General features: G+C 44.5%; 1 protein-coding gene across 2 annotated transcripts; it reads right to left on the bottom strand.

The window, feature by feature from the left end:
• Positions 1–2,273: 2,273 nt before the first annotated feature.
• nup160 (nucleoporin 160) lies at positions 2,274–22,878 on the bottom strand. Of its 2 annotated transcripts, none has more exons than XM_084364796.1 (34): positions 22,758–22,878; positions 21,215–21,323; positions 19,990–20,200; positions 19,677–19,899; positions 19,318–19,508; positions 19,001–19,237; positions 18,810–18,907; positions 18,437–18,521; positions 16,891–16,959; positions 16,487–16,570; positions 16,127–16,297; positions 14,822–14,921; positions 13,490–13,655; positions 13,189–13,322; positions 12,934–13,094; positions 12,594–12,730; positions 12,350–12,420; positions 11,672–11,825; positions 11,486–11,555; positions 11,086–11,184; positions 10,876–10,998; positions 10,698–10,793; positions 10,485–10,579; positions 9,905–10,001; positions 9,398–9,503; positions 9,019–9,179; positions 8,770–8,830; positions 7,223–7,333; positions 7,004–7,127; positions 4,715–4,816; positions 4,493–4,634; positions 4,263–4,388; positions 2,736–2,831; positions 2,274–2,594 (listed from the first exon to the last, which is right to left on the bottom strand). In XM_084364796.1, exons 1-34 carry the CDS (start codon positions 22,846–22,848, stop codon positions 2,511–2,513), a joined length of 4,185 nt encoding a protein of 1,394 aa, XP_084220922.1. In that variant the 5' UTR covers positions 22,849–22,878; the 3' UTR covers positions 2,274–2,510. The 2 variants fall into 2 exon arrangements, with proteins under 2 accessions (XP_084220922.1, XP_084220923.1); XM_084364797.1 differs by having other exon boundaries at positions 11,672–11,822.
• Positions 22,879–23,562: the final 684 nt, after the last annotated feature.

Here is a 23,562-nt window from a genome sequence, read left to right as displayed (position 1 = left end):
TGTAACTGAGGGGAGCCGGGACTCGAACCAGTCACCTTCCGATTACTAGACGACCCGCTCTACCTCCTGAACTACAGCCGCAAACAGACAGTCTTCCATATCTTGACCAAATGCATTAACACTTACCGGATGGTGCAAATCGACCAATAGGGGGCGCTTTTATTGCTAAATGACGAAACACAGCTTGACTGCCTTCACTTTTGATTCCTCAATGGAAGTTGTTGCATGAGCAGGCCCCGACAGCAGCATGTAGCGACAGCAGCACGCCGCGACAGCAGCACGTAGCGACAGCAGCACGCCGTGACAGCAGCATGTAGCGACAGCAGCACGCCCCGACAGCAGCATGTAGCGACAGCAGCACGCCGCGACAGCAGCATGTAGCGACAGCAGCACGCCCCGACAGCAGCATGTAGCGACAGCAGCACGCCCCGACAGCAGCATGTAGCGACAGCAGCACGCCGCGACAGCAGCATGTAGCAACAGCAGCACGCCGCGACAGCAGCACGCCGTGACAGCAGCATGTAGCAACAGCAGCACGCCCCGACAGCAGCACGTAGCGACAGCAGCACGCCCCGACGCGCGTGGACTGCGAGGGCCCGTTCATCGCTGCTTGCAGCTTTAATTATATATTGTTATTAGTTAATGTGTTAAAAATATTTTAATGAGGGCTTCTGCTTTTTTTTTCCAAATAACTTCAATGTCATGTGACCCAGTGACTCTGAACCAACACTGAACCGACTCTGAACCAACACTGAACCAACTCTGAACCGACACTGAACCGACTCTGAACCGACACTGAACCAACTCTGAACCGACACTGAACCAACTCTGAACCGACACTGAACCGACACTGAACCAATACTGAACTGACTCTGAACCGACACTGAACCGACACTGAACCAATACTGAACCAACTCTGAACCGACTCTGAACCGACACTGAACCGACACTGAACCAATACTGAACTGACTCTGAACCGACACTGAACCGTATTAAAAAATGGGACAAATAAGACACATTTTGCTGCTTCTTCTTTTTATGAGAATATTTTCTTCCATGTCAAAATAGAAGAAACAGTAAGATCCAATACAGAGGTTCTGTCCATGTGACTGTGTACTGATACACTCTGGTGTTGATATGGACTCACTGGGTCACGTGACACTGAAGCTCAGCTGTCACACACCAGCAGAGTGATCGTGTGAATATTCATTATTTACATGATGAAACATGAGTCTCAGCTCACTGACTGACTGTAAACGTTACAGTCAGTAACGACTGTAAACGTTACAGTCAGTCATCAGTTACCGCCTGCTCACGTGCAGCTGCTACAGGCGTCTGCACACGTCACAAAGGTTTCTGAAGTAATCGAACGCGTTTCTTCTCTCACTAGATAACTAACGTTACTTTTTAATGGCAGTAAGTTTGAAACGTAATGAGTTACTTCTAATGAAACGTTACCCATCACTGGTGATGAAACAAAACTAAACAAACCTCCAGGGTGGCGCTTGCTCATGACGTCAGAGGGATCGACCAGACGAAGATAATCGAGCCCAGATGTCACTGATGGTGCTGTTTGATTGACAGGTCAGAGGATGAAGTAATGAATATATTAACTCCAGTGAGACTTTATTTTAACATTAAATCTTTAATTAATCAGTAACGGTTTTAATATTAGAAGGTAAACTGTATTTCATCCCCTGAAATTATATTTTAATCAAAAGCTAAATGTTTTTAATCACTTTTAATCCTCACAAGAGGAAAGTTTAGTGCTGCTGTCGTCTCATTAAAGTATTTGTTGTAAATCTGAAATAATACTGACAGACGCTGTTTAAATGTTGACAAAGTGATTAAAAAAGACATCTACTGAATTATAATCAACATATCAGTCAGCTGATTCTGCTCACTGAGCATCATTTGGAAATATGGGTTCATCAAGTTCTGCAGCAGGGAAGCTAACAAGAAGCTAACAGAAGAGGAAATGCTGCAGCTACTCATAGCTATCTTAGCATTAGCGCGTAAATAAACTATTTAAATGTAACACACCAAAACACGTGACTTCATAATCAACATCATAATCACAAAGTGTGAAGAAACTCACAGGCTGCTTCTGAAGACGAACTGGAAAAGTTCAGACAGGTGGTCACATCACTGAAGGACATCCTGATTACCATCTCTGACACCTGGCTGTGTCACGTGACCACTACAACAGGTGACCACCAGAGGGCAGAGCTCTCACAGATCTGATCACAAGAGACTAAACACTGATGACACACTGAGCTGAAAGAAAACTTTAATTTCATCACAAACAGGACGAGTACAAAAGAGACGATTCTTATAAAAACTAAACAGACGTCGTTTCACATCTTCAGCACAACACTCAATATTTACAACATGTTTAATCCACAAACTGACGCTACAAAAATATTCATATTTTGTTTCCCGTCTGTTCCTGCATCAGCTGACAGCCTATGATTGGTCGGAGTGGGCAGGTGACCTGATGAGTCGCCTTCTTATCGAGCGACGAGTCTCCGTTTGGTCGTCTGCTCCACCAGTTTGTGATAATCGTCCAGTTTGTCTCGAACTTTATTGTAAATCTGAAAAAAGATGAGGATTCATTAAAACAGTCACAGGTTCGATTCCCACAGGTGACTTTTATATTCATCACCTGACACAGTAAAACAGTCACACATCAACAGGAAGTGATGTAGTGGGACAAACAGGAAGTGATGACTCACACTGCTGTTGGTCTGAGTCTCGTTCAGAGCCTGAAGCAGCTGATCGATGGATGTGTACGGCAGCCAGACTGAAGACGACGTCGCAGACAGAGGCCTCTGCCACACACACACACACACACACACACACACACACACACACACACACACACACACACAGTTAGGCTGGAGATAGACTCACTGTTGATCGTTCACGTAGACGACCGGCTGCATCGTGAACATATTGTTTCATACTCGCCTGTATACAACATGTGATACTGCAGGATGCCACTAGGTGGCACATGTTAGCTCCTGCTGCCGATGTGTTCACTGACCTCTGACCTGTCACATCCCTGTACTGGTCCTACACTGCCCCTACTGTTCATGTGTAGTGTTAATATCTGAGGACGTGCAGAGCCGACGCTCGCCCTCAGCAGCAGAACACATTATCTTCAGTGTCAGAGTACAGGTGGAGTGGTGGTGCGTTCAAAGCACATGAAAATAAATACGACAACATCAGTCTGGTCATCGGAGCAGCAGATGAACTGATCCAAGGTCACTTCCTGTTTCTACTCTCATCTTAATGAGCACAGGACGCCATGTTCCTCTGACATCACGCTCAGAGGATTGAAGGTCGTTCTGCTGTGTTAAAATTTAAACAACGAGAATCGTTTACTTTAAAGATGATGGATGATGGATATTTCATATTTCAAAATAAATCAACATATTTACTCTTTACTGTTAGCGAATGTTAGCATTCCATCACTTCTGAGCTAACATGACTGAAATATCAACACACATCTTTAAACATTTATTTAAAGCTGGAAGTGAAACACGATGTGAACAAACTGATGTAAGCTAGGAGGAGGTCAAATGCTAACATTAGCTAATGTTAGCTAACAGACATCAAATTTTTTTTCATGTTTAAAAATGACCTGATGTTCCTTCACAGCAGCTGGTGAAATGATGACGATTCATCAGATTCTCTCACTGCGGTGTTAGAGGAAAATGGCTGCCGTGTGAATATGGCCTTAAGTTAAATGTGTGAAATAAGGTGTGTTGTTACACAGGCTGGAGATATTTACATGTTTTGTTCTCCAACATAAACTCATCATTAAATGTCCACAGTTTAATTATAAAGCTCTTCATGTGTTAAAAACGGTTAGCGGTTGCTAACAAGTGTCTGAATGAGACTACAGAGGTTGTCGGGGACATTAACCGTCCTCACAGCGAACACGGAGACTCGTCTCCTCACTAGTCCGTCTTTGCAGGCCCACTTTAGTTACACACTATTCTCACTCTGACTTTACAACTTGTACATTGATCAGTTTATAGAAAACCTGGATAGTAATTGTGCAGTAAGACGCTCAGTGGTGGAGACGTTGAAGTCATGTGACCGTGATGTCATCTGTTTGTAGCCTAGCATTAGCTTTTTACTGCTACACATTTAATTTGTGTTCATCTGTGGAGATTATCTGGATGAACATCATAAACGTTCTTGTGTATAAATACACACTCAGTGTACTTGAGTGCTGATAGTATTTGAAGTACCTCTATTCCAAAGTACTGGTGTCCTCTCCCCAGCAGAGCGTCCACGTACTCCAGCACCAGCTCAGCTGCAGCGTCCAGCAGGTCAAAGTTCAGGAAGAGACGTAGCAGAGATGCAGCGTCCACGGCCTGAAATACACAGCAGTGCATCATGGGAAAAATAACCAGGATCGGTCTGAATACTAATGACATCATCATCAACCGTCTCTCCTCTCTATTGGCCAATTGCTCACCTTGTAAGACTTGACCAGCCAATCAGGCAGCGGGACGCCATGTGACAGCAGCTTGTTGATGACACAGCGGTGGTACTGAGCGTTAGAGGAGGAGTACCTGTCCAGGTAAGAGGCGAGCAGCCGCCACGCCTCGTCTGTCGCACTGAACACAAGAAGAAGAAGAATGACTTTTAATGGTCGGACTCTTTCACGTTGATAAAGTTTAGATGAATAAAGTCAAACCTGGACTCTTTGGTGTTGACGACTGATGACAGCTGATTAGCAGCCAACCAGCTCCAGGCGTCGTTCTGAGACTCCTCCCCCCCGAACTGAAGCTTAACGCACCTGAAGAAGAACGAATGATGAGTCATCACGTCCTTGTGATGTTTACATCAGCTCATAACAATAAACAACAACAACACTTCATGTTTCAACACTAATAAAAGTTTGAACATGGATGTTTCTGTTCACACAGAACCAAGCAGCTCCAGTGTGTCAGTTCATACAGCACGCCGGTGCCGTGGATCCAAAAGAGGCGTGGCGGTACACGTCATGATGACGTCTGTGTGTCCACCTGTTAATCGTAACACGTCTCAGCTGACTGTTATAATGTGATGAGATCCTGACCCACCAAACATCCAACACACACACACGTTCTTCACTCTACGTGACATCACCACATGACATCACCACATAGTCACCATCAGTAAACAGAGGACACTGTCTGACGCCGTCAGGAGGACTGATCGTCACCGTGAGACAGTAACTACAACACAACAGCAAACCAGACAGTCTGGAAGACAGACAGGAGGACAGTCACCATCAGACTGAACACCATCAGACTGTGAACACCATCAGACTGAACACCATCAGACTGTGACCACCATCAGACTGTGACCACCATCAGACTGTGACCACCATCAGACTGAGACCACCATCAGACAGAACACCATCAGACTGAGAACACCATCAGACTGAGAACACCATCAGACCGAGAACACCATCAGACCGAGAACACCATACACCATCAGACTGTGACCACCATCAGACTGAGACCACCATCAGACCGAGAACACCATCAGACCGAGAACACCATCAGACTGTGAACACCATCAGACTGTGAACACCATCAGACTGAGAACACCATCAGACTGAGAACACCATCAGACTGAGAACACCATCAGACTGAACACCATCAGACTGAGAACACCATCAGACTGAGAACACCATCAGAGTGAACACCATCAGAGTGAACACCATCAGAGTGAACACCATCAGACTGAGAACACCATTAGACTGAGAACACCATTAGACTGAGAACACCATTAGACTGAACACCATCAGACTGAACACCATCAGACTGAGAACACCATCAGACTGAGAACACCATCAGACTGAACACCATCAGACTGAGAACACCATTAGACTGAGAACACCATCAGACTGAGAACACCATCAGACTGAACACCATCAGACTGAGAACACCATTAGACTGAGAACACCATTAGACTGAACACCATCAGACTGAGAACACCATCAGACTGAGAACACCATCAGACTGAACACCATCAGACTGAACACCATCAGACTGAGAACACCATCAGACTGAGAACACCATCAGACTGAACACCGTATGGGGCTTTTATTTACACATCAGGTCTAAAACATGAACAAAGATTCACAGGATTCTGAAGAAAACAGAAAATCTGTTCCCAAATAAAAATATACAGAAAAACATTGGTATTTCTAAAGTGCAGCCATGTTGAAGTCACGTGATCATGTGACTAACTGTTAACATCTGAGAAATGAATAAAGTTAAAAATAGGGATGGGCCGATCCGATCCAGTATCGGTACCGGGTCCGCTGGCTAGCATTGAGCAGCTGTGGCTAGCCAACTGCAAAATGCAATGTTTGCAAAGCCGTTATTCAGAGAGGCGGAAGCTCCCTCGCGACGTACAACACCACTAACACAATGAAACATTTAAAAAAGCACCATGTGAAAGCACGAGGAAGCCAGCGAGCAGAAAGACGAAAGCAAAGTAAACTCCCAGCAGACAACGTGTGGAAAGCAAAAGACCAGCCCTTTTCACACAGAGGCCGCATTATCGCCGCAGCGGCAGTTCGCCAATTCTCCGCCGTTGGTTGTTCACACAGAGCTGAGCAGCTCCAGCGTAAAAGACGAACCAGAGTATAATTCACACAGAAAGCCGGCGCCATGGCTCCAAAGGAAGCTTGACGGTACACGTCATGATGATGACGTGTGTTTTTTTCAAGGTGTTTCCCCCAGTGTCCACCTGTTAATCTAAACATGTACCTGCTGACTGTTTATAATCAAATACTTGCCTGTAGAGAGGAGTTTATTTCAGTTTATTTATTATTCCTCATATAAAATCAACAATAATGATAATAATAATATTAAAGCAAACAGAGCTCTGGTATCGGAATAGTATCGGTAGATATCCAAATTCAGGTATCGGGATCGGATCGGAAGTGAAAAAATGTGGATCGGTGCATCCCTAGTTAAAAACTCACTTGAAGGTCAAACCCTCAAAGACGGACGTCAGGTTCAGTCTGAAGGTTTGACAGACGGACAGAGCCGAGTCAAAGAGTCCAGTTTGGACCAACAGGGACACCATCTCCACTGCTGACGCACTGCCTACAGGTGAGACACAGACAGGTGAGACACAGAGAGACAGCTGGAGATGCTGAATGTGAACAGGTATTCCAGGTGTTAGAGGTAAACAAGTGTACCAGCAATGGCAGCAGACGGCGGGTGGTGCTGTGCGAGGGTGAGACGGCTGCGGGACAGGATATACTCTTTCTCCAGGTCCTTGAGTTCCAGGATGTCGACCTGACGTTTGACTGCAGGAGATCAAAGTTTTTAGCTTGATGACATCATGTGATCACATCGACATGTACTCGTATATCAACACATTTTCATCTAATCATCAGAATCTACATGACACGTGTCAAGTGTGTGTGTGTGTGTCACCTGATGAGGTCAACATTCACAAACATCTGTCTTTATTTGAAACATAGTATTCAGCGTCCCCACAATAAACCACATATACTGAAGACTTCCTGTCTGCTGTCCAGCACAGTGAAGGTCCAGAGGACAGTGTGACTCCTGAACAGCTGAACTTTATGACTTTAGTTGAGTCTGTCCTTCGACTGCTTCTGTCCTTGGTTTTTGTCTTCTACTTTTAAAGAGGTCGTGTTATGCTAATTTTCCAGTTCATACTTTTATGCATGAGTCCTTGTAGAACAGGTTTACATACTAATAAATAAACATTATTTTTCTCATATGGTGCATTTCTGCATCCTGTGTTTTGAATAGGTCTGCACCTAACGGTTATTTATTTATCAACTGATCTATTAATGATTTTTTCAATGAATCTATTTTTTTTATTACTCAATTAATATAATAAATTTACCCAAAATAACATTTTAAAACTTGTAATTTATATTTCAATATTTTATTCAATCATCATCAAATATGACGAAGTCACTGCAGGGCATTATTCCCCAACAAGAAACAGTCCAGTCTTAACTGGTAATCTGTGTAATCCTGATATATTATGTTTGGGTGGGGACAAAAAGTAACTAGTAGTAGTACTAGTAGTAACTAGTAACATGTTTACCGTGTCCTCCACTATACATAAATCGACGTATTTACATAATCGATTACGTTGACGCGTCGCACCAGCCCTAGTCTTGAACACTCCGTTTTAGCTACAGAGTGAGACATCTCGCCTCTGTTCCATCTTTGATGAAAGTTGCACATGTGCATTACTTAATGAGCAGGATGTAGCCAATCAGAGGCAGAGCAGGGTGGGTCATGTTGAGCAAGGTAGTGTGATCTAAAAATAATGCTGCTACAGCAGCAGCAGCAACTGAGTCTGCTGACTGACTGGAGTGGATATATTTTAAAATATATGTATATATATGTATTTCTATAATGCCTGTTACATAGTGACGTACATAAATTAAATAAAGGAATTAAAGGCTCAGTTCCAAACCAGGCGTTTCAGGCAGAGCAGCAGTGTTTTCTGTCCCTCTGCTGTGGACCACACAACGACGGAAAGGCAAAAACCCCAAAAGCAGAACATGACCGCTTTTAATCTTCTGGTAATCTTATTATTTTAATGCTTCCTGTTTTACTCTGAACCTCTTTGTCATTGATTACAAAACTACAAAACAAATTATTATTGGCACTGAAAACACTGTAATGCTGAGTAATGACTGACTGTCCACAGTGAGGCTGTTAATAAAGTTTTGTTGAAGACAGTTGAAGTCACCTGGTTCAGAAGAAAACTCTCCATCAGAGTTTCTCTTTGGAGACGCTCCTGGACGTTCATACTGCATCAAACACAAACACACGTCAACCAGAGTCAGAAGAAAACAATCAAACTCCACACACAGATCCTGCTCCATGTTCTTTTACTGTATGTGTGTATTTATGTGTAGAATTCTATATGTGTGTGTATAAGTACAAATGTGTATATGTTTGTATGTGTAGAAGTATATATGTGTATGAGTATAAGTACCACAGCTCCGGAGGCGGGCTGGACGATCCAGGCGTACTCTGGTCTGATGAGGCGGAGACAGTTGAGAGCAGCCAGGTAACAGTTCACCTGCTTCTGAAGGCCGAGACGAGTCCGGACCTCCCGACCGAGACGCATCCCGAACTCAAACATGACCGTCCCCGCTGAACAAACAAACAAACAAACAAACACACACACTTTGTTTTGTTAAACAGAAATTTTAATAGTTGTAGTTTGTTAAAATACATGACTGAACAAGTCCTGATGTGCTGAATATTGAATTATATCACATTACTGACACAGACAGACGTTTAGCTCCAGTAACAGATGTTAATAGAAAAAACAGATGTGTCTCAGCATCAGACAGATGTGAATGTCGTACCTTTCCTGTAGTTGTGTCTGTTGATGTGGAAAGCGTACAGCAGCTCGTAGTAATTATGAGCCAGCAGGTCCAAACCTCGGGCTCGAGACTCGATGATGCTGACCACCTGATGATGAGACAACATGTCCGTCTTTAATCCCTCAGAGGACGGGACAGTAACACCACAGCTCTGTGAGGACGACCTTCACTGGGACTCTTTCATTGTGTTTCAACCCTCAGGTGAGATGTTTCATCCTCATTAATATGTTTTCAGAGTTTAGACAGTTCTCCTGCTCGATGAAAAGTACCAGAGGAGACAACAGAGCTCTTTGAGTAATGTCCTCCAGTCGTACAGAGAAATCTAGTGGCCAGTCACAGCAGCTTCATTACTAATTTAATCAGTTCATTACTGCACCAGGTGGTGAGATTAGTGATCAGCATAAAACTTATTCTGTCTTCTTAGAGCCAATCACTTCTGTTTGTGACCTTCAGGCAGGTCAGGGGTCATAGGTCAGGAGAAGGTATTACCTCGTCGTGCAGGTTGACGTAGGGGAACTGGACTAAATCCTGGAGCTGAGAGCGTTCACACAGAACCACCACCAGCTGACGGAGACAGTCCAGCTGCCTGAGAACACATTACATACAGTAAATATACAGGTCAAAGTAACATTATACAGTAAATATACAGGTCAAAGTAACATACAGGTCAAAGTAATATTATATACAGATAACCAGAATCAATGGTATAACTCTGTTTTATTCATGTTAACCGTCTTTAGTTGCTCTGAGAAGATTTTCATATTTCCATCTTTACTTTGAAAAGTTGTAACATGAAAAGTATCAGTACACGTCTTTACTCTTTTCTACCATGTTAAAATATAAATGTGTGTATATGTACTCATTAATTCTCCCAGCTTTGCCTCACTTGACTTCAATTCTCGCCTCATGCTACATTTTTGAGCTGGCATCGTGTGTGTGTGTGTGTGTGTGTGTGTGTGTGTGTGTGTGCGTGTGCGTGTGTGCGTGCGCTCACTGGGTTTTGACTTGTGCACTTTGTTTATGTGAAGCACTAACAAATAAAGTCATTATTATTATCATCATGACTTACATGCTGCAGTCTGGGTTCTGTGTGAGCGCTTCATAAGCTTCACTGTTGTGTCCGAGGTCCAGATGATGTTTGAATATTCGAGTCCACAGAGCAGCCTGAACACAACCCCAGATTTATATATTTATATATGACACAGTAAACTGCAGCACGGGTCTGAACTCAGTGAGATCATTATCAAAATAACTCAAGTCGTGCTCCTAAGCAGCTGTATACCTGACTGTTGACGTCGCTGACTGCCTCCGTGATGGCTAGAGAGGCCAACTGGATCACCAGCTCAGGTAGACCGACATCCTCCAACAACCGCAGCACCTGAACACACACACACACGCTGTAGTACTGTACCCTTGTCGTAGTACTGTACCCTTGTCGTAGTACTGTACCCTTGTCGTACCTTGTTGTAGTACTGCAGTCTGGGGGTGGAGGCAGCCACCTCCTCCTCCTCGCTCCCCGTCAGTCTCATCAGGAACTCCTCCTTCTCCACCTCTGTCGCTGCCTCCTGGAAACACTGCAGAGCCTGAAAGATTACGAGTCACAGGTCACGTGATCTGCCCCCAGGATGTACAGGCACAAACCAACATCATCACTCTTTGCTGTCGCTCACCTTCTGGCCCTCCCCGTTGGCCAGATAACACTGACCCAACATGAAGCGACAGGAGCCGATGTTCACCTGACACCAGGGACCAATCAGCCTCACGTACTCCTGCACACAGAAAACACAGGTGAGATGCTCATCCTGGCAAGTTACAGCAGCAGATACACTCTCAGCCAATTACATCACTGGTCTCATCATTAAACAGCAGAACCAATCACGGTGAAGCATGACAACAACATGAAGAACGACGTGTCCCTCATTAACAGTTTGAATACTCTGACATCATCATCAGTAGAAGGCAGAGTTCATTCTTCTACAGCCTGAGACTAAACCTCAGAGATGAAGAGTGGAGCAGCAGCTGAACCATCAGACATGTGGAGACCAGGAAGAAGCTCACAGGTGAACTCACCTGCAGCTGTGTGTACTGACAGTTAGCCATCAGACACTCAGGGAACTGGAAACCAGGGTTACTGGGCCAACTGGGAGACACCAGTTAAGATTCAACAACAACCACAGGTCAAGACAGGAAGCCAGCAGAATTAATGACATTCCGTCCCCAGACGTTACAGCTGTTCAGTATGTTTCTGAAGGATACAGCAGCTGAGCGAGAAGGTTCACCACGTTGGAGATCATGTGACTCCAGTGGAGCAGAGAGTTACTCTGCTGCTGAGAGTAAATGTGAGAGATGATGATCCTCCGGGCGGCCGTCTGATAGAAGAGCTCCACCACCGTCTGAGGACTCAACACTGCTGAGACACAGAAACAACATGAGCTCCTTAATCCTGTTGATGCGTTTTTATATCGTCTCCTATACCGTCTCTCTATATCGTCTCCTATATCGTCTCCTATACCGTCTCTCTATATGGTCTCCTATACCGTCTCTCTATATGGTCTCCTATACCGTCTCTCTATATGGTCTCCTATACCGTCTCTCTATATCGTCTCTCTATATGGTCTCCTATGCCGTCTCTCTATATGGTCTCCTATACCGTCTCTCTATATGGTCTCCTATACCATCTCTCTATATCGTCTCCTATACCGTCTCTCTATCGTCTCTAAACGCGTCTCTCTATATCGTCTCTTATACCGTCTCTTGTATAATTTCTTATACCGTCTCTCTATATGGTCTCTTATACCGTCTCTTGTATAATTTCTTCATAGGCTGTAATTATGTCTTTCTGTCTGATAAATTGAGTTGCTGTGTTGTTGACAGGTGCTGAATAAATTAGTTTAAATGAGTTAATTAAAGATGTTTGAGTTCAGCGGCACTGACCTGATCTGTTGGTGGAGAGAGCCGGAGTGTCAGACAGCTCCAACACTGTGAGGTGCTGCAGGTTAGCATCTCTGCAAGAGGTCAAAGGTCAGAGGTCACCACACGTGTCTCACATCTCTACTTTTATACAAGGGTGAACCTTTCTGATGTGGTCAACTTCTAAACTGTAGGTGTGAATAAGTGTGTACTCATACACATGTAGGTGTGAATAAGTGTGTACTTGTACACATTAGTGTATACTCACATGATGTCCACGGGGACGGAGGAGGCGAGGCTTTGGCTGATGTGTTTGAGGAGGTAATAGGAGGACAGGAGGTGGGAGCTCCGAGGGATCAGGTCCTGCTGGAGCTGCAGCAGCTGAGCCCCCCCACCTAGAAACACCTGAGACAGACACACACACACACTTTTTCAGTGTCATTGACTGATCAGGTGATTAAACATCATTAACACTCAAACTGAATGTTAAAATAATTCAGCTCCACTTTAAAGGTTCAGAGGTCAGGCTACTGTGTGTGTGTGTGTGTGTGTGTGTGTGTGTGTGTGTGTGTGTGTGTGTGTGTGTGTGTGTGTGTGTGTGTACGTACATTGTCTCCGAAGCGCAGGTAGAGTTTCTGCAGGATCAGCAGGTCTCTACAGAACAGAGCTCTGGTCATGGTCATGTGACAGACGGCCTGACAGACGACAGACACAGCTGAGCTGCTGCCGTACAGCTGAGACAGGCTGATCCTAATGTTCAGACTCTGACCTGCAGGACACAGAGCAGGGACAAACAACACCTGAGGACACACCTTCACCTGGGCATGGTAAATATATGCGACTTGTGATTGGTCATGTCGTACCAGGTGTGACAGGTCCATCTCCTCCGACCTCTGAGTCCGTCTCCAGGTCCATTTCCCTCAGCAGGACCATCATGGCTGCCATGGGGTTCCGGATGTCCTGCAGTTTGTTCTGGATGTCCTCGATCACGTTATCGCTGCAGGAAACACAACGTCACACACTCATGTTAAATAAAACACGACTGTTTAAATATTTAACACATTACAGGCATTACAGGTAAACCACCTTCACTAGCTGGCCTTAGATCAGAAGTTATGCTTCATGCCATCAGTACACAGGAAGTGATGTATGTGAGATACTGACTTGTCATTGGACAGCATGCTTTCCAGGACGAGCTCAGCAGCCCTCTCAGGTGACTGAAGGTGTTCCAGAGCTTTCTCCATCTCATACGCCATCTCTCCAGAAACTGCATCACTGACAAGCCGCAGACACTGAACCAGCTGCAGGACATCACGGCCCACCTCAGGGTCTGAAGACATACATCACGACATACATCACAGCATACATCTCAACATACGTCCCAGCATACATAGGGCCCTATAAAATCCGTTTTATTTTTTCCCAAATTCCGTTTTTTCCGGTTTAATTTTTGGGAATCCCGTTTTTTTACTTTTAACTCTTATTTTTCAACCAAAAACAGTGTGTTTTTTAATGTAAATGACTAAAATGTACACAAATTAAATAGAAATTAACTTAAATTTATTGAGGTGACAAACAACACATTTCCTCAACACTGTACCGTACAGTACATTAATGTGCATCAAAAACGAGCAGCAAGTAATGAAACTTTAGTTGACCTGTCATAAAACAACAGCCAAACATTTTAAACTTCTTCAAAAGTAACTTAAACAAGTTATTTAAGCTGTAGGACTAGTTAGTCCTTGTGAGCTACTCTCCAAGTTTCCCACCTGTCAGACAGAGCCGTGGGCAGCAGCTTCGCCATGCTTACATTGTTTTGAAGGGGGAGGGGCTCAGTCTGTGGAGGGGGCTTGTTGTGCCACCCAGATTTGCTTCCCTCTGTGCAGTTTTCCCCACACATACGTTCCTCTTCCACGCAAAAACAGCATTTCAGTGAAATTATGTCAAATTCTGCGTTAAAAATAAATTCCGTTTTAATCGGCCAATTCAGCGATTCTGTCATAGGGCCCAACATACATCCCAGTATACACACCTATGTATGTCACGGCCCACCTCACCTACCCCTCACCTGTGTCTGACAAACATTACACAGTTAACAGTGTGACATACTCTGTCACAGTGCAGATGTTAGTCACTTCTCTTATACTTCTGTCACTACAGTACTTCTCTTATACTTCTGTCACTACAGTACTTCTTATACTTCTGTCACTACAGTACTTCTCTTATACTTCTGTCACTACAGTACTTCTTATACTTCTGTCACTACAGTACTTCTCTTATACTTCTGTCACTACAGTACTTCTCTTATACTTCTGTCACTACAGTACTTCTTATACTTCTGTCACTACAGTACTTCTCTTATACTTCTGTCACTACAGTACTTCTCTTATACTTCTGTCACCACAGTACAGTGAGTATTATAGAATAACAGTGCGTCTCTACAGCAGCCCTGCTGTTGTTGCTGGTTCTCCATGAGTAGACCTCAGGTGTGCTCACCTTCAGTGAGGGGCGTCTCCTCCTCTGAGAACAGGTACTCATCATACGACAGGTACAGGTGATCCACAGCAAAACACGGCAGCAGGAACGACACAAAACCCTGAAATACAAACCGCTCAATGTCTCGTGGTCATATGTACAATCTGACCTGGTCCAATTGAAAAGTGTCCCGAGAGGACATCTGTTGTGAACCGATCAATAAATATGATTTGATCTTCTGATCAACTCAACAGACAACCAGGAGCTGAAGAACTGGCTAGCATCAGCAGCTAATGAAGCTAAAGAATAAAATCAGTCCATCTGTCTGTGTGTGTGTGTCCCTGTCTGTCTGCGTCTGTGTGTGTGTGTCTGTCTGTCCTCCCAGTGGCGGTCCTTGCTTGCATGACACCCCCCCCCGGAAGCAATCCGTGCTGTGATTGACTTTAGCCCACTAATTACCTCAGTTGTGCACTTGTTTCTCTTTTTGGTTTGCACTAACTGGGCAATGTTCATACTCATATTTATTATTATAAGTTTTACACTTCTTCCTAACCCTTTTGGACATGTTATTTAATTTCAGCATTATTATTATTTGGGTATTAGAATGTGTGCATCATGATGCCATAATATCTAAACATTGGGATGATGAATGGGAATGGAGGAATCAAGTTTAGAAAATGCTTTTCTGTTTTTTTTTCTCATTTCTTTTATTTACATGTTCAAAATAAAGTAAATAATAATAATTAATAACAAGACACTGCCACACTGTCTATAATTCCACTGTTTATATTTCTACATATTATGTATATACAATTCTATTTCTTACCTTTCCATTATATTGTTTATTTTTTTCTATTATTATTGCTCATTGTTATATTGAACTGTCCTTTGGCTGCTGTGACGCACACATTTCTTTGTTTGCTTGACTAATAAAGGAATTCTGATTCTGAATCCGCTGCTTCACCGCTCAATGACAATGGCAACATGACATATTGACTTGATGTGTAAATGAACAATACAGTACGGGTCGGCACCAGGGGAGATCCGCCGAGATGAAGAGATAAGCCCAGAAGCGGCTGCTACAGAGCCGGATACTGTGGGCGACTGTCCACTCAGATTTTTTATTTTTTTTGCGGGCACTCATGCCGCCCTGGGCGGCTGCCCATACTGCCCATAGGAAAAGCCGCCCCTGTGTCCTCCTGTCTGTCCGTGTGTGTGTGTGTGTGTGTGTGTGTGTGTGTGTGTCTGTCCTCCTGTCTGTCCGTGTCTGTGTGTGTGTCTGTCGTCTGTCTGACCATCCCTGGTCAGTTTGGTCCGTGTATTTACCTTCTTGAGGAGACAGACCATGTTGGTGTGCTGGCTGACAGTCAGACCCAGAGGCATGGACAGAGCCTCCTGATACTGAAGACAGCAGGCGTAGAACTTGGACCAGAACTCCACCTGTAGCTGACGGTACTCCTCCTGAGAAAACTCAAACTCTGTCACACTGCTCTGTAGCTGCAGGGGGAGGAGAGATAGACAGAAAGAAAGACAGGTCAGACAGGAGGAGAGACAGACCGCAGAGACGGACAGGAAGAGAGACAGGGCAGACAGAAGGAGAGACAGACAGGAGGACAGATCAGTGAATCGCTGGCTGATACAGACACTGCCTCCAGCTCCAAACAGCTGTTTGTGTGGAGAACACACCTCACTCTCCACAGCCACCGTCACCTCCTTCTTCAGAGTCTCCCAGGACACATCAGTGATCCTCTCTGAGCCTCTGCGGTAGATCTGAAACACAGGTACACACCAGGTGACTCACTGTGTGTGTGTGTGTGTGCTGCTGAGCTCTTCAGGAACTGAGGACTGAGCTTTAACTACAGCAGCTAGTCTCTCACCTGTAGAGCTGCTTTAACTACAGCAGGTAGTCTCTCACCTGTAGAGCTTTAACTACAGCAGCTAGTCTCTCACCTGTAGAGCTTTCACTACAGCAGCTAGTCTCTCACCTGTAGAGCTTTCACTACAGCAGCTAGTCTCTCACCTGTAGAGCTTTCACTACAGCAGCTAGTCTCTCACCTGTAGAGCTTTCACTACAGCAGCTAGTCTCTCACCTGTAGAGCTTTCACTATGGCTGAAGCTGTGAAGCGCAGAGGAGAGAAGAGAACCTCCAGGTATGTCTCCTGTTAACAAACACACAGTATTTAATTTCAGTAAACATGATGAGTTAATAGTGAGAGCTGAGTTACCATGACGACACACCTGATCACCTGGATAGTCAATTCATTTAGTATTTATGATCTTTTTCTCAGATTAATACATTTTATTTACACACTGTATTGTTCATTATATCATATATTACACTGTATTGTATATATTTATTACATTAAACATCTTCTACATAAACTCTAAATGTGAGATAAGAGTCTCTCACTTCACCTCCAGGTGCTGAGCAACCAGAAGCTCTCAGTACTCTTCTTTGTTTCTGGACGTTTATCTCTAAACACTTGGTCAGTCTGTGTAGTTTGACAGAGTAATTATGTAGTGATGTAAGTACAAGAGAAGTACTGTAGTGACTAACATCCGCACTGTGACAGAATGTTTGTCGGACACTGAGGTGGGCTGTGACATTATGTGGAAGGTGAGAGTAACATAAGTTTGCTGTGCTTCATGGAGATGATGAATGGAAATATACCAGACTGAACCAACTGTCAGTGTGAGCAGGAGACAGAGTCCTGCTGTCTTTATTAACTATCAGTGGCGTAATACTACACATGTAACTATGAAGCAATATCCCTGATATTGAACCGATGGCAGCAGGACAGAGGCCTTACTATCTGTCACGGGGGTTCTTGCACGCTAATGCTGTCACTGTTTATATTCCACCATCTGCTGCAGAACAGAGCTGTTCCAGGACAGAACTGTTCTAGGAGACTACAGGGACGGTACCGCACACATCTGTTTCTATCAGGACAACACTGTACCCTCCAAAAGGTCTGCTGCTTAATAACAATTGACTGCTGAAGAAGAAACTTCTTTTTTGAAACAGCTACAACAGATTCTGAATCATTGTCTCCTTGTTGTAAATTCTGCATTAAATGAAAACAGTCAGTTGTTTGTTTCCTTGTACAAAGTGTCAGTTTGTGGCAGCATGGCTGTTACCAGCCTGTCTGCTTCTGTGTCTAAAGTGCTAAAGTCTGACCTGCCAACATTTAGCAGCTGTTTGAACACACTGTTTACACTGATTTCACCATTTACACTCAATTTATGAAAGAAGAAACATTTTATTGATCTAAACATGTCACATTTTACAAACACACTAAACAGTAACCAGTATAGGCGACTTCTTTGTCCCCAGACTCCCTTAACAAATGTGTCAGTTTAGTGAGTTGTTGAGTTGGAGACACTTTATAAACTGTGTGAAACTCTGTCTCTGACTGATTCTGACTGATTTGTTCCTTCTTGTAAATTCAGCAAATGTTCTGCATGAACTTCTTTCTGTCTTTGAGTAGAAACATGGAGTCTGTTTGTCCCAGTGATGGATGGGTTTGTTTCATACAGAGCAGGAAGTGACATCACATCACAGGTGTCACTCAGACGCAGGTTAATGTAGCTGTGAACTGACGGAGTGAGAGCTGAACACTGATCAATTACACTTACTCTGGGGTCCTGGTCCACTCCGATGTGGACTTCTTCCTCAGGCGGAGGCTGAACAAACACCTGGTTCCACTGACCAGCTGTGTTACTGCAACACACACATACGCACACACAGTTACACTCAGACAGATTCAGGTGACACTGGGAGTTAAATGTGAATGTTATCCAGCTGTAGGAAGGGAACAGGAAGTGGAAAAACTTCCTTCAGAGACAGGCCGGGGAAAGAGAAACAGTATTAAACAGCCCCGGGGATCAATTATTAAAGACTGTAGTATTGATAATCTTATCTTATGTTCTGCTGTCAGAGAAATTAAGACATTCTTCTTTGATGTATTTTCATTGTTCAAATCCAGAAAAGCTCTCTGGGACTACTCACTGTTCAAAGTTGATGTATTTGACTACAGTGGTGTTGGAGTCGTCCACCCAGACACCCCAAATGTCTGTGGAAGTCAGAGCAAAATCCACCAGAGTCTCCTGATGACAGACACAATCACACAGACAACCTTTTAATTCAATTATTCATCACGTGGTGGACATGTTGGAAGATAAAAAACAATGATCAGAAACCTGTGTGGTGAAGAGAGACGAGATGTGATCCAGGCTGTAGCGGTTGTTGTCGGTGGCAACCAGCTGCAGGACGGCGAACTGTCCTCTCTGAGGGACAGCCAGGTAGACACACAGACAGAGGCCGGTGGTGGAGGAGAAGGCAAGTCTCAGACGATGACCCTGACCTGACAGACGCTTTACTCCTTTACAGGCCGGCATGTACTCCAACATGTCGGCCTCCAGCAGACACGCCTGCTCCTGGAACGAGGGTGTCATGATGCAGTGTTAGTCTGTGACTGAGCCTCACCTGTATGACTGATGTTGATGTGAGGTCTCACCCTGAAGGACCACATGCGCAGCTTGTGATCCTGACAGAGGGCGAAGATGAACGAGTCTTCCTCCAGCTCTCTGACAGCCACACTGAGCACCAGGTCAGCTGGACTCTGCTCCCCACGAATCGCTGTGGGCATCCAGCCAGACAACCTCCACATCATGGAGCTCCTCTTCAGCTCCAGCACCGACACACCGCCTGCGCATGCACACACACACACACGCGCGCACGCACACAGACACAGACACAGACACACACACACACACACACCAGTCTTTGTACTGATGGAGAACAGGAGGAACCAGTGACTGGTAACTGGTTTAAAGTACTTGGGAGTGCAGTTTCAGGACAGTGAGACGGCGTTACCCTGTGTGTCGTGCGGTGGCAGTGTGACCACCATGATGCCTCCAGCAGGTGAAGCCAGAGCGTAGTGAGCCTCTCCAGACTGACTGACCCAGGCTGTGGAGGTGATGGGACTCCCAGTCTGGACCACTGAGCTGGGGATGACGGCACTGTGAGACGAGTCCTGCACACTCAGCTTCATCACATCAGTGAAGATCGACTGCATGTGAAGCTCCGTCACCAGCTCCTGGAGACGGTGGACGGGGACACATCTACTGTTAGTTATCTACCGTGGTCTACATCATTAACCTCTTCTGTTCCAGTATTATTTACTCACACTGCGGTACATGCGGGAGGGGTGGGGCAGCACCAGTCTGTGGATGCTCTGATTGGTGCAGACGAGGATGAGGACATTGTTGAGGGTCTCCTGGATGTTGACTCCTCCAGGAAGAACAGTGCAATGGCTGAACTTGAGTTTGACAGCGTTGTTGAGCAGGTTGGTGTCCAGAGACTGCTCCACCAGCTGCACCGTGTCACCTGACGTGGACCTGCACACAGTCACAGTGTGAATACACAAACACACAATGGCGAGGACTCTGTATGTGATGTGTGTGGCAACACCATAAAACTTGTTAAGCATCTGTAAAGAATACGATGACGTTCTGCAGGACGGTCTGAAAATCAGAAGAGAGGCGCTGCCAGGGCGGAGCACACTTCATTCAGAGTCAGGGCAGGTACAGGACTACAGCTGGACTCTCACTGCTTAATGCTCACACACAGTCAAAGCTGATGGACAGCGTTTCCCAGTTGTTGAACCTTTGATATGAAGATGCCGACTACATTATCATTGTGTTGCTGCAGCTTATATTCACCCTAACGCACATAAAAAAGATTTACCACGTGTTTATGTATATTGGTAAATAACTGTAGCTGTGTTATGTGTTTGTGTTACAAACCCTCATTTCGTTATACAACCCTGTGTTGTATAATGACAAATAAATTACCTTGTACTTTATTAAAACTATTGAATGATGTTTTATTTAGCTGTTGCACAAAGCATCATTATCACAACATTACTTGTATTCGATCAGAAAAGAAATCAGTGGTATCGCTCATCACTACCAGGCTGCTGAATGTAGTGCATGTTTCCTGTTAGGGTTGTGTGACAGTGAGCTTTAAGAAAGTTTTGTTTCTCAGTGTAATCGCCCTGAAACACAAAACAAAAAGCCACTTGTCTCTGATGGTACACAAACATGCACGTCTAGACTGAGAACGCCTCCTCCTCAGTGACTTGGACTGTTACTTGGTTTTCTGGCAGAGACATAAAGTACAGTTTAAAGACCTTCAGACTGGCCGTCTGACACTTTCTGTTCTTTAATAAATGAATTTATGGGCGTCTGTTCTTTGATTTTTAAAGAGAACAAATTGTTCTTAATGTGAGGCTACGTGTGTGAATCGAAGTTGTTTCTTAGCTTTATTTTACCTGAAGCACATTTAAAATGATGTCTGTTGACTGTGATGCTTCAGAGTGACTGAGCTCAGATTGTAAGTGTTGTACTGACCAATGAATGAATCTGTTACTGGTGACAGACAGCAGCTTCCCACTCTCCTCATAATGAAAGGCTCCAGCGCTGTCGGGAAACTTCACACCACCAGGAAGAGCACTCAGACCTGCACACAGGAAACACACCGTCATCCTCATCCTCATCATCTGTGTGTACAGAGGAGCTAAACACAGCGAGTCATTTGACCAGACAAGACATCAAACATCAACGTCCAATTATTGTACTTTGGTTCCTGAGCAGCAAAACTTAAACAAGACTGAAAAAAGTTTATCTTTGATCAACAGATGAATTTAAACAGGAAGTGTTCAGATCCTAAGAAACGCAGCCAAAATCAAACTTTATTATCATTTATTAACCAAAAATTCACATGTTTGTCTGTTTCACTGTCCACCACCCTCAGTTGCTCCTCTGTGACTCAGATCCAGCTCTTCAAAATGCAGCTGAAATGATCTAAAAACAAGACGTAGGCAGGGACAGGCGTAGGCGGAGACAGGCGTAGGCGAGGACAGGCGTAGGCGGAGACACCGGTGTTGGCCAATCTACACTGGTCGCTCATAGAGTGAGTGCAGAATGGATTTTATACTCTATACTTTAAATGACAGAGACAGGACGACACAGACTGGACCCACTTTGTGCTTCTGAACCACTGAGACCCAGCCTTGGACCTAGACCTCCTTCTAATAATAACCCAGAGTCAGCTGACTGTTTCATGGTGACTTTGTCTGAGAGGTTTGCCTTCTGTGATGCTTTTTATTGTTTTAACCGTGTGTGTTGGATCTATTCAATCCTCAATGATTGTATTGTACAGCACCTTCAGGTTCTTCAAATAAAGTTAAATATTATTATTATAAATATTATCATCTATTCATTTATGAGTCGGTGCACACAGGATGCCATGACAGCATATAAACTGCAAACTGAGTCTCAAAATCAGCTATGAGCAGGACGCACACTTGTTCTTAGTGAGAGTAAATATGAGGTCTGGTGGTGAAGACCGACATTAACACCTTAACCTCGTGTTTTAAACGCAGTAGCTGTTCTAATAAGAACCTGAGGATCACGTTACATCACAGGAGTTTGCTTCGTGTTCACTTTTGTTTACAGAGACTGTGAACAAAGACAGCGGACTTGTGAATCTAAGACGTTACATGACGTCATGTTGGCTGTAACGCTTTACTCTGTGACAGGTGAGCAACAAGATCCGAGCTACTGGCTAACTAACGTTAGCTGAAGCTAATGTGAGAGCAGGACACCTGCACACACACGGAGGAGGTTAATAGCCTGCTAACGAGCTAACGACGGTGCGTTTAACACGCACAGGTTGGAGGTCACTACGATTTCCGAACAAACGTAACAGCCACACGCTCCATCAGGGCCCGGTAACGCTACACCGGGCTACACCGCTAACGTTACCGGACAGCATGTTAGCGGTGCTAGCTGTTGTTAGCGGTTGCTAGCACGTCATAACAATCGAGTGTCGCGTGGAGACCAACTTGTAGAAACCAGACGCCACAGAGAGCAGAGCGGTGAGAGAGTTTACCGAGGTTTACTGTCACTTCACGGAACCGGTGCAGAGTTTCCCTCTCAAATCCACAGATCTCTATGAAGCTGCGCTCCAACACCGCCGCCATCTTCTCCTCATGGAACTGTGACGTCAGGAGGAGAGAGGGCGCGCGCTGTCCTTTCAAACATTTAAAGAGACAGGACACCGTCACCACAGCAACACTAGCCCCATTCACACACATCAGAGGTAGTATCAGGTAGTATCAGAGGTAGTATCAGGTAGTATCAGATAGTATCAGAGGTAGTATCAGGTAGTATCAGAGGTAGTATCAGAGGTAGTATCAGGTAGTATCAGGTAGTATCAGAGGTAGTATCAGAGGTAGTATCAGGTAGTATCAGAGGTAGTATCAGATAGTATCAGATAGTATCAGAGGTAGTATCAGATAGTATCAGAGGTAGTATCAGGTAGTATCAGAGGTAGTATCAGGTAGTATCAGAGGTAGTATCAGATAGTATCAGAGGTAGTATCAGGTAGTATCAGGTAGTATCAGAGGTAGTATCAGAGGTAGTATCAGGTAGTATCAGGTAGTATCAGAGGTAGTATCAGATAGTATCAGAGGTAGTATCAGAGGTAGTATCAGAGGTAGTATCAGGTAGTATCAGAGGTAGTATCAGGTAGTATCAGAGGTAGTATCAGGTAATATCAGAGGTAGAGTCAGGTAGTATCAGAGATAGTATCAGGTAGTATCAGAGGTAGTATCAGAGGTAGTATTAGGTAGTATCAGAGGTGGTATCAGGTAGTATCAGAGGTAGTATCAGGTAGTATCAGAGGTGGTATCAGG

This window comes from Pagrus pagrus, assembly GCF_965226575.1.
Source record: "Pagrus pagrus genome assembly, chromosome: 10".
Classification (NCBI taxonomy): Eukaryota; Metazoa; Chordata; class Actinopteri; order Spariformes; family Sparidae; genus Pagrus; species Pagrus pagrus.
Note: the sequence above shows the minus strand (reverse complement) of the source record. Positions and strands in the feature narration are given on the sequence as shown.

Bases quoted from the DNA above. Each gene is read 5' to 3' on its own strand.
- nup160 (XM_084364796.1), bottom strand. From the start codon at position 22,848: ATGGCGGCGGTGTTGGAGCGCAGCTTCATAGAGATCTGTGGATTTGAG. The intron at 19,238-19,317 runs GTGAGACCTCAC...CCCTCGTTCCAG, and splicing joins TGCGCATGTGGTCCTTCAGG to GAGCAGGCGTGTCTGCTGGA. The intron at 7,128-7,222 runs GTACACTTGTTT...TCTCACCTGTAG, and splicing joins GCCGTCTGCTGCCATTGCTG to GCAGTGCGTCAGCAGTGGAG.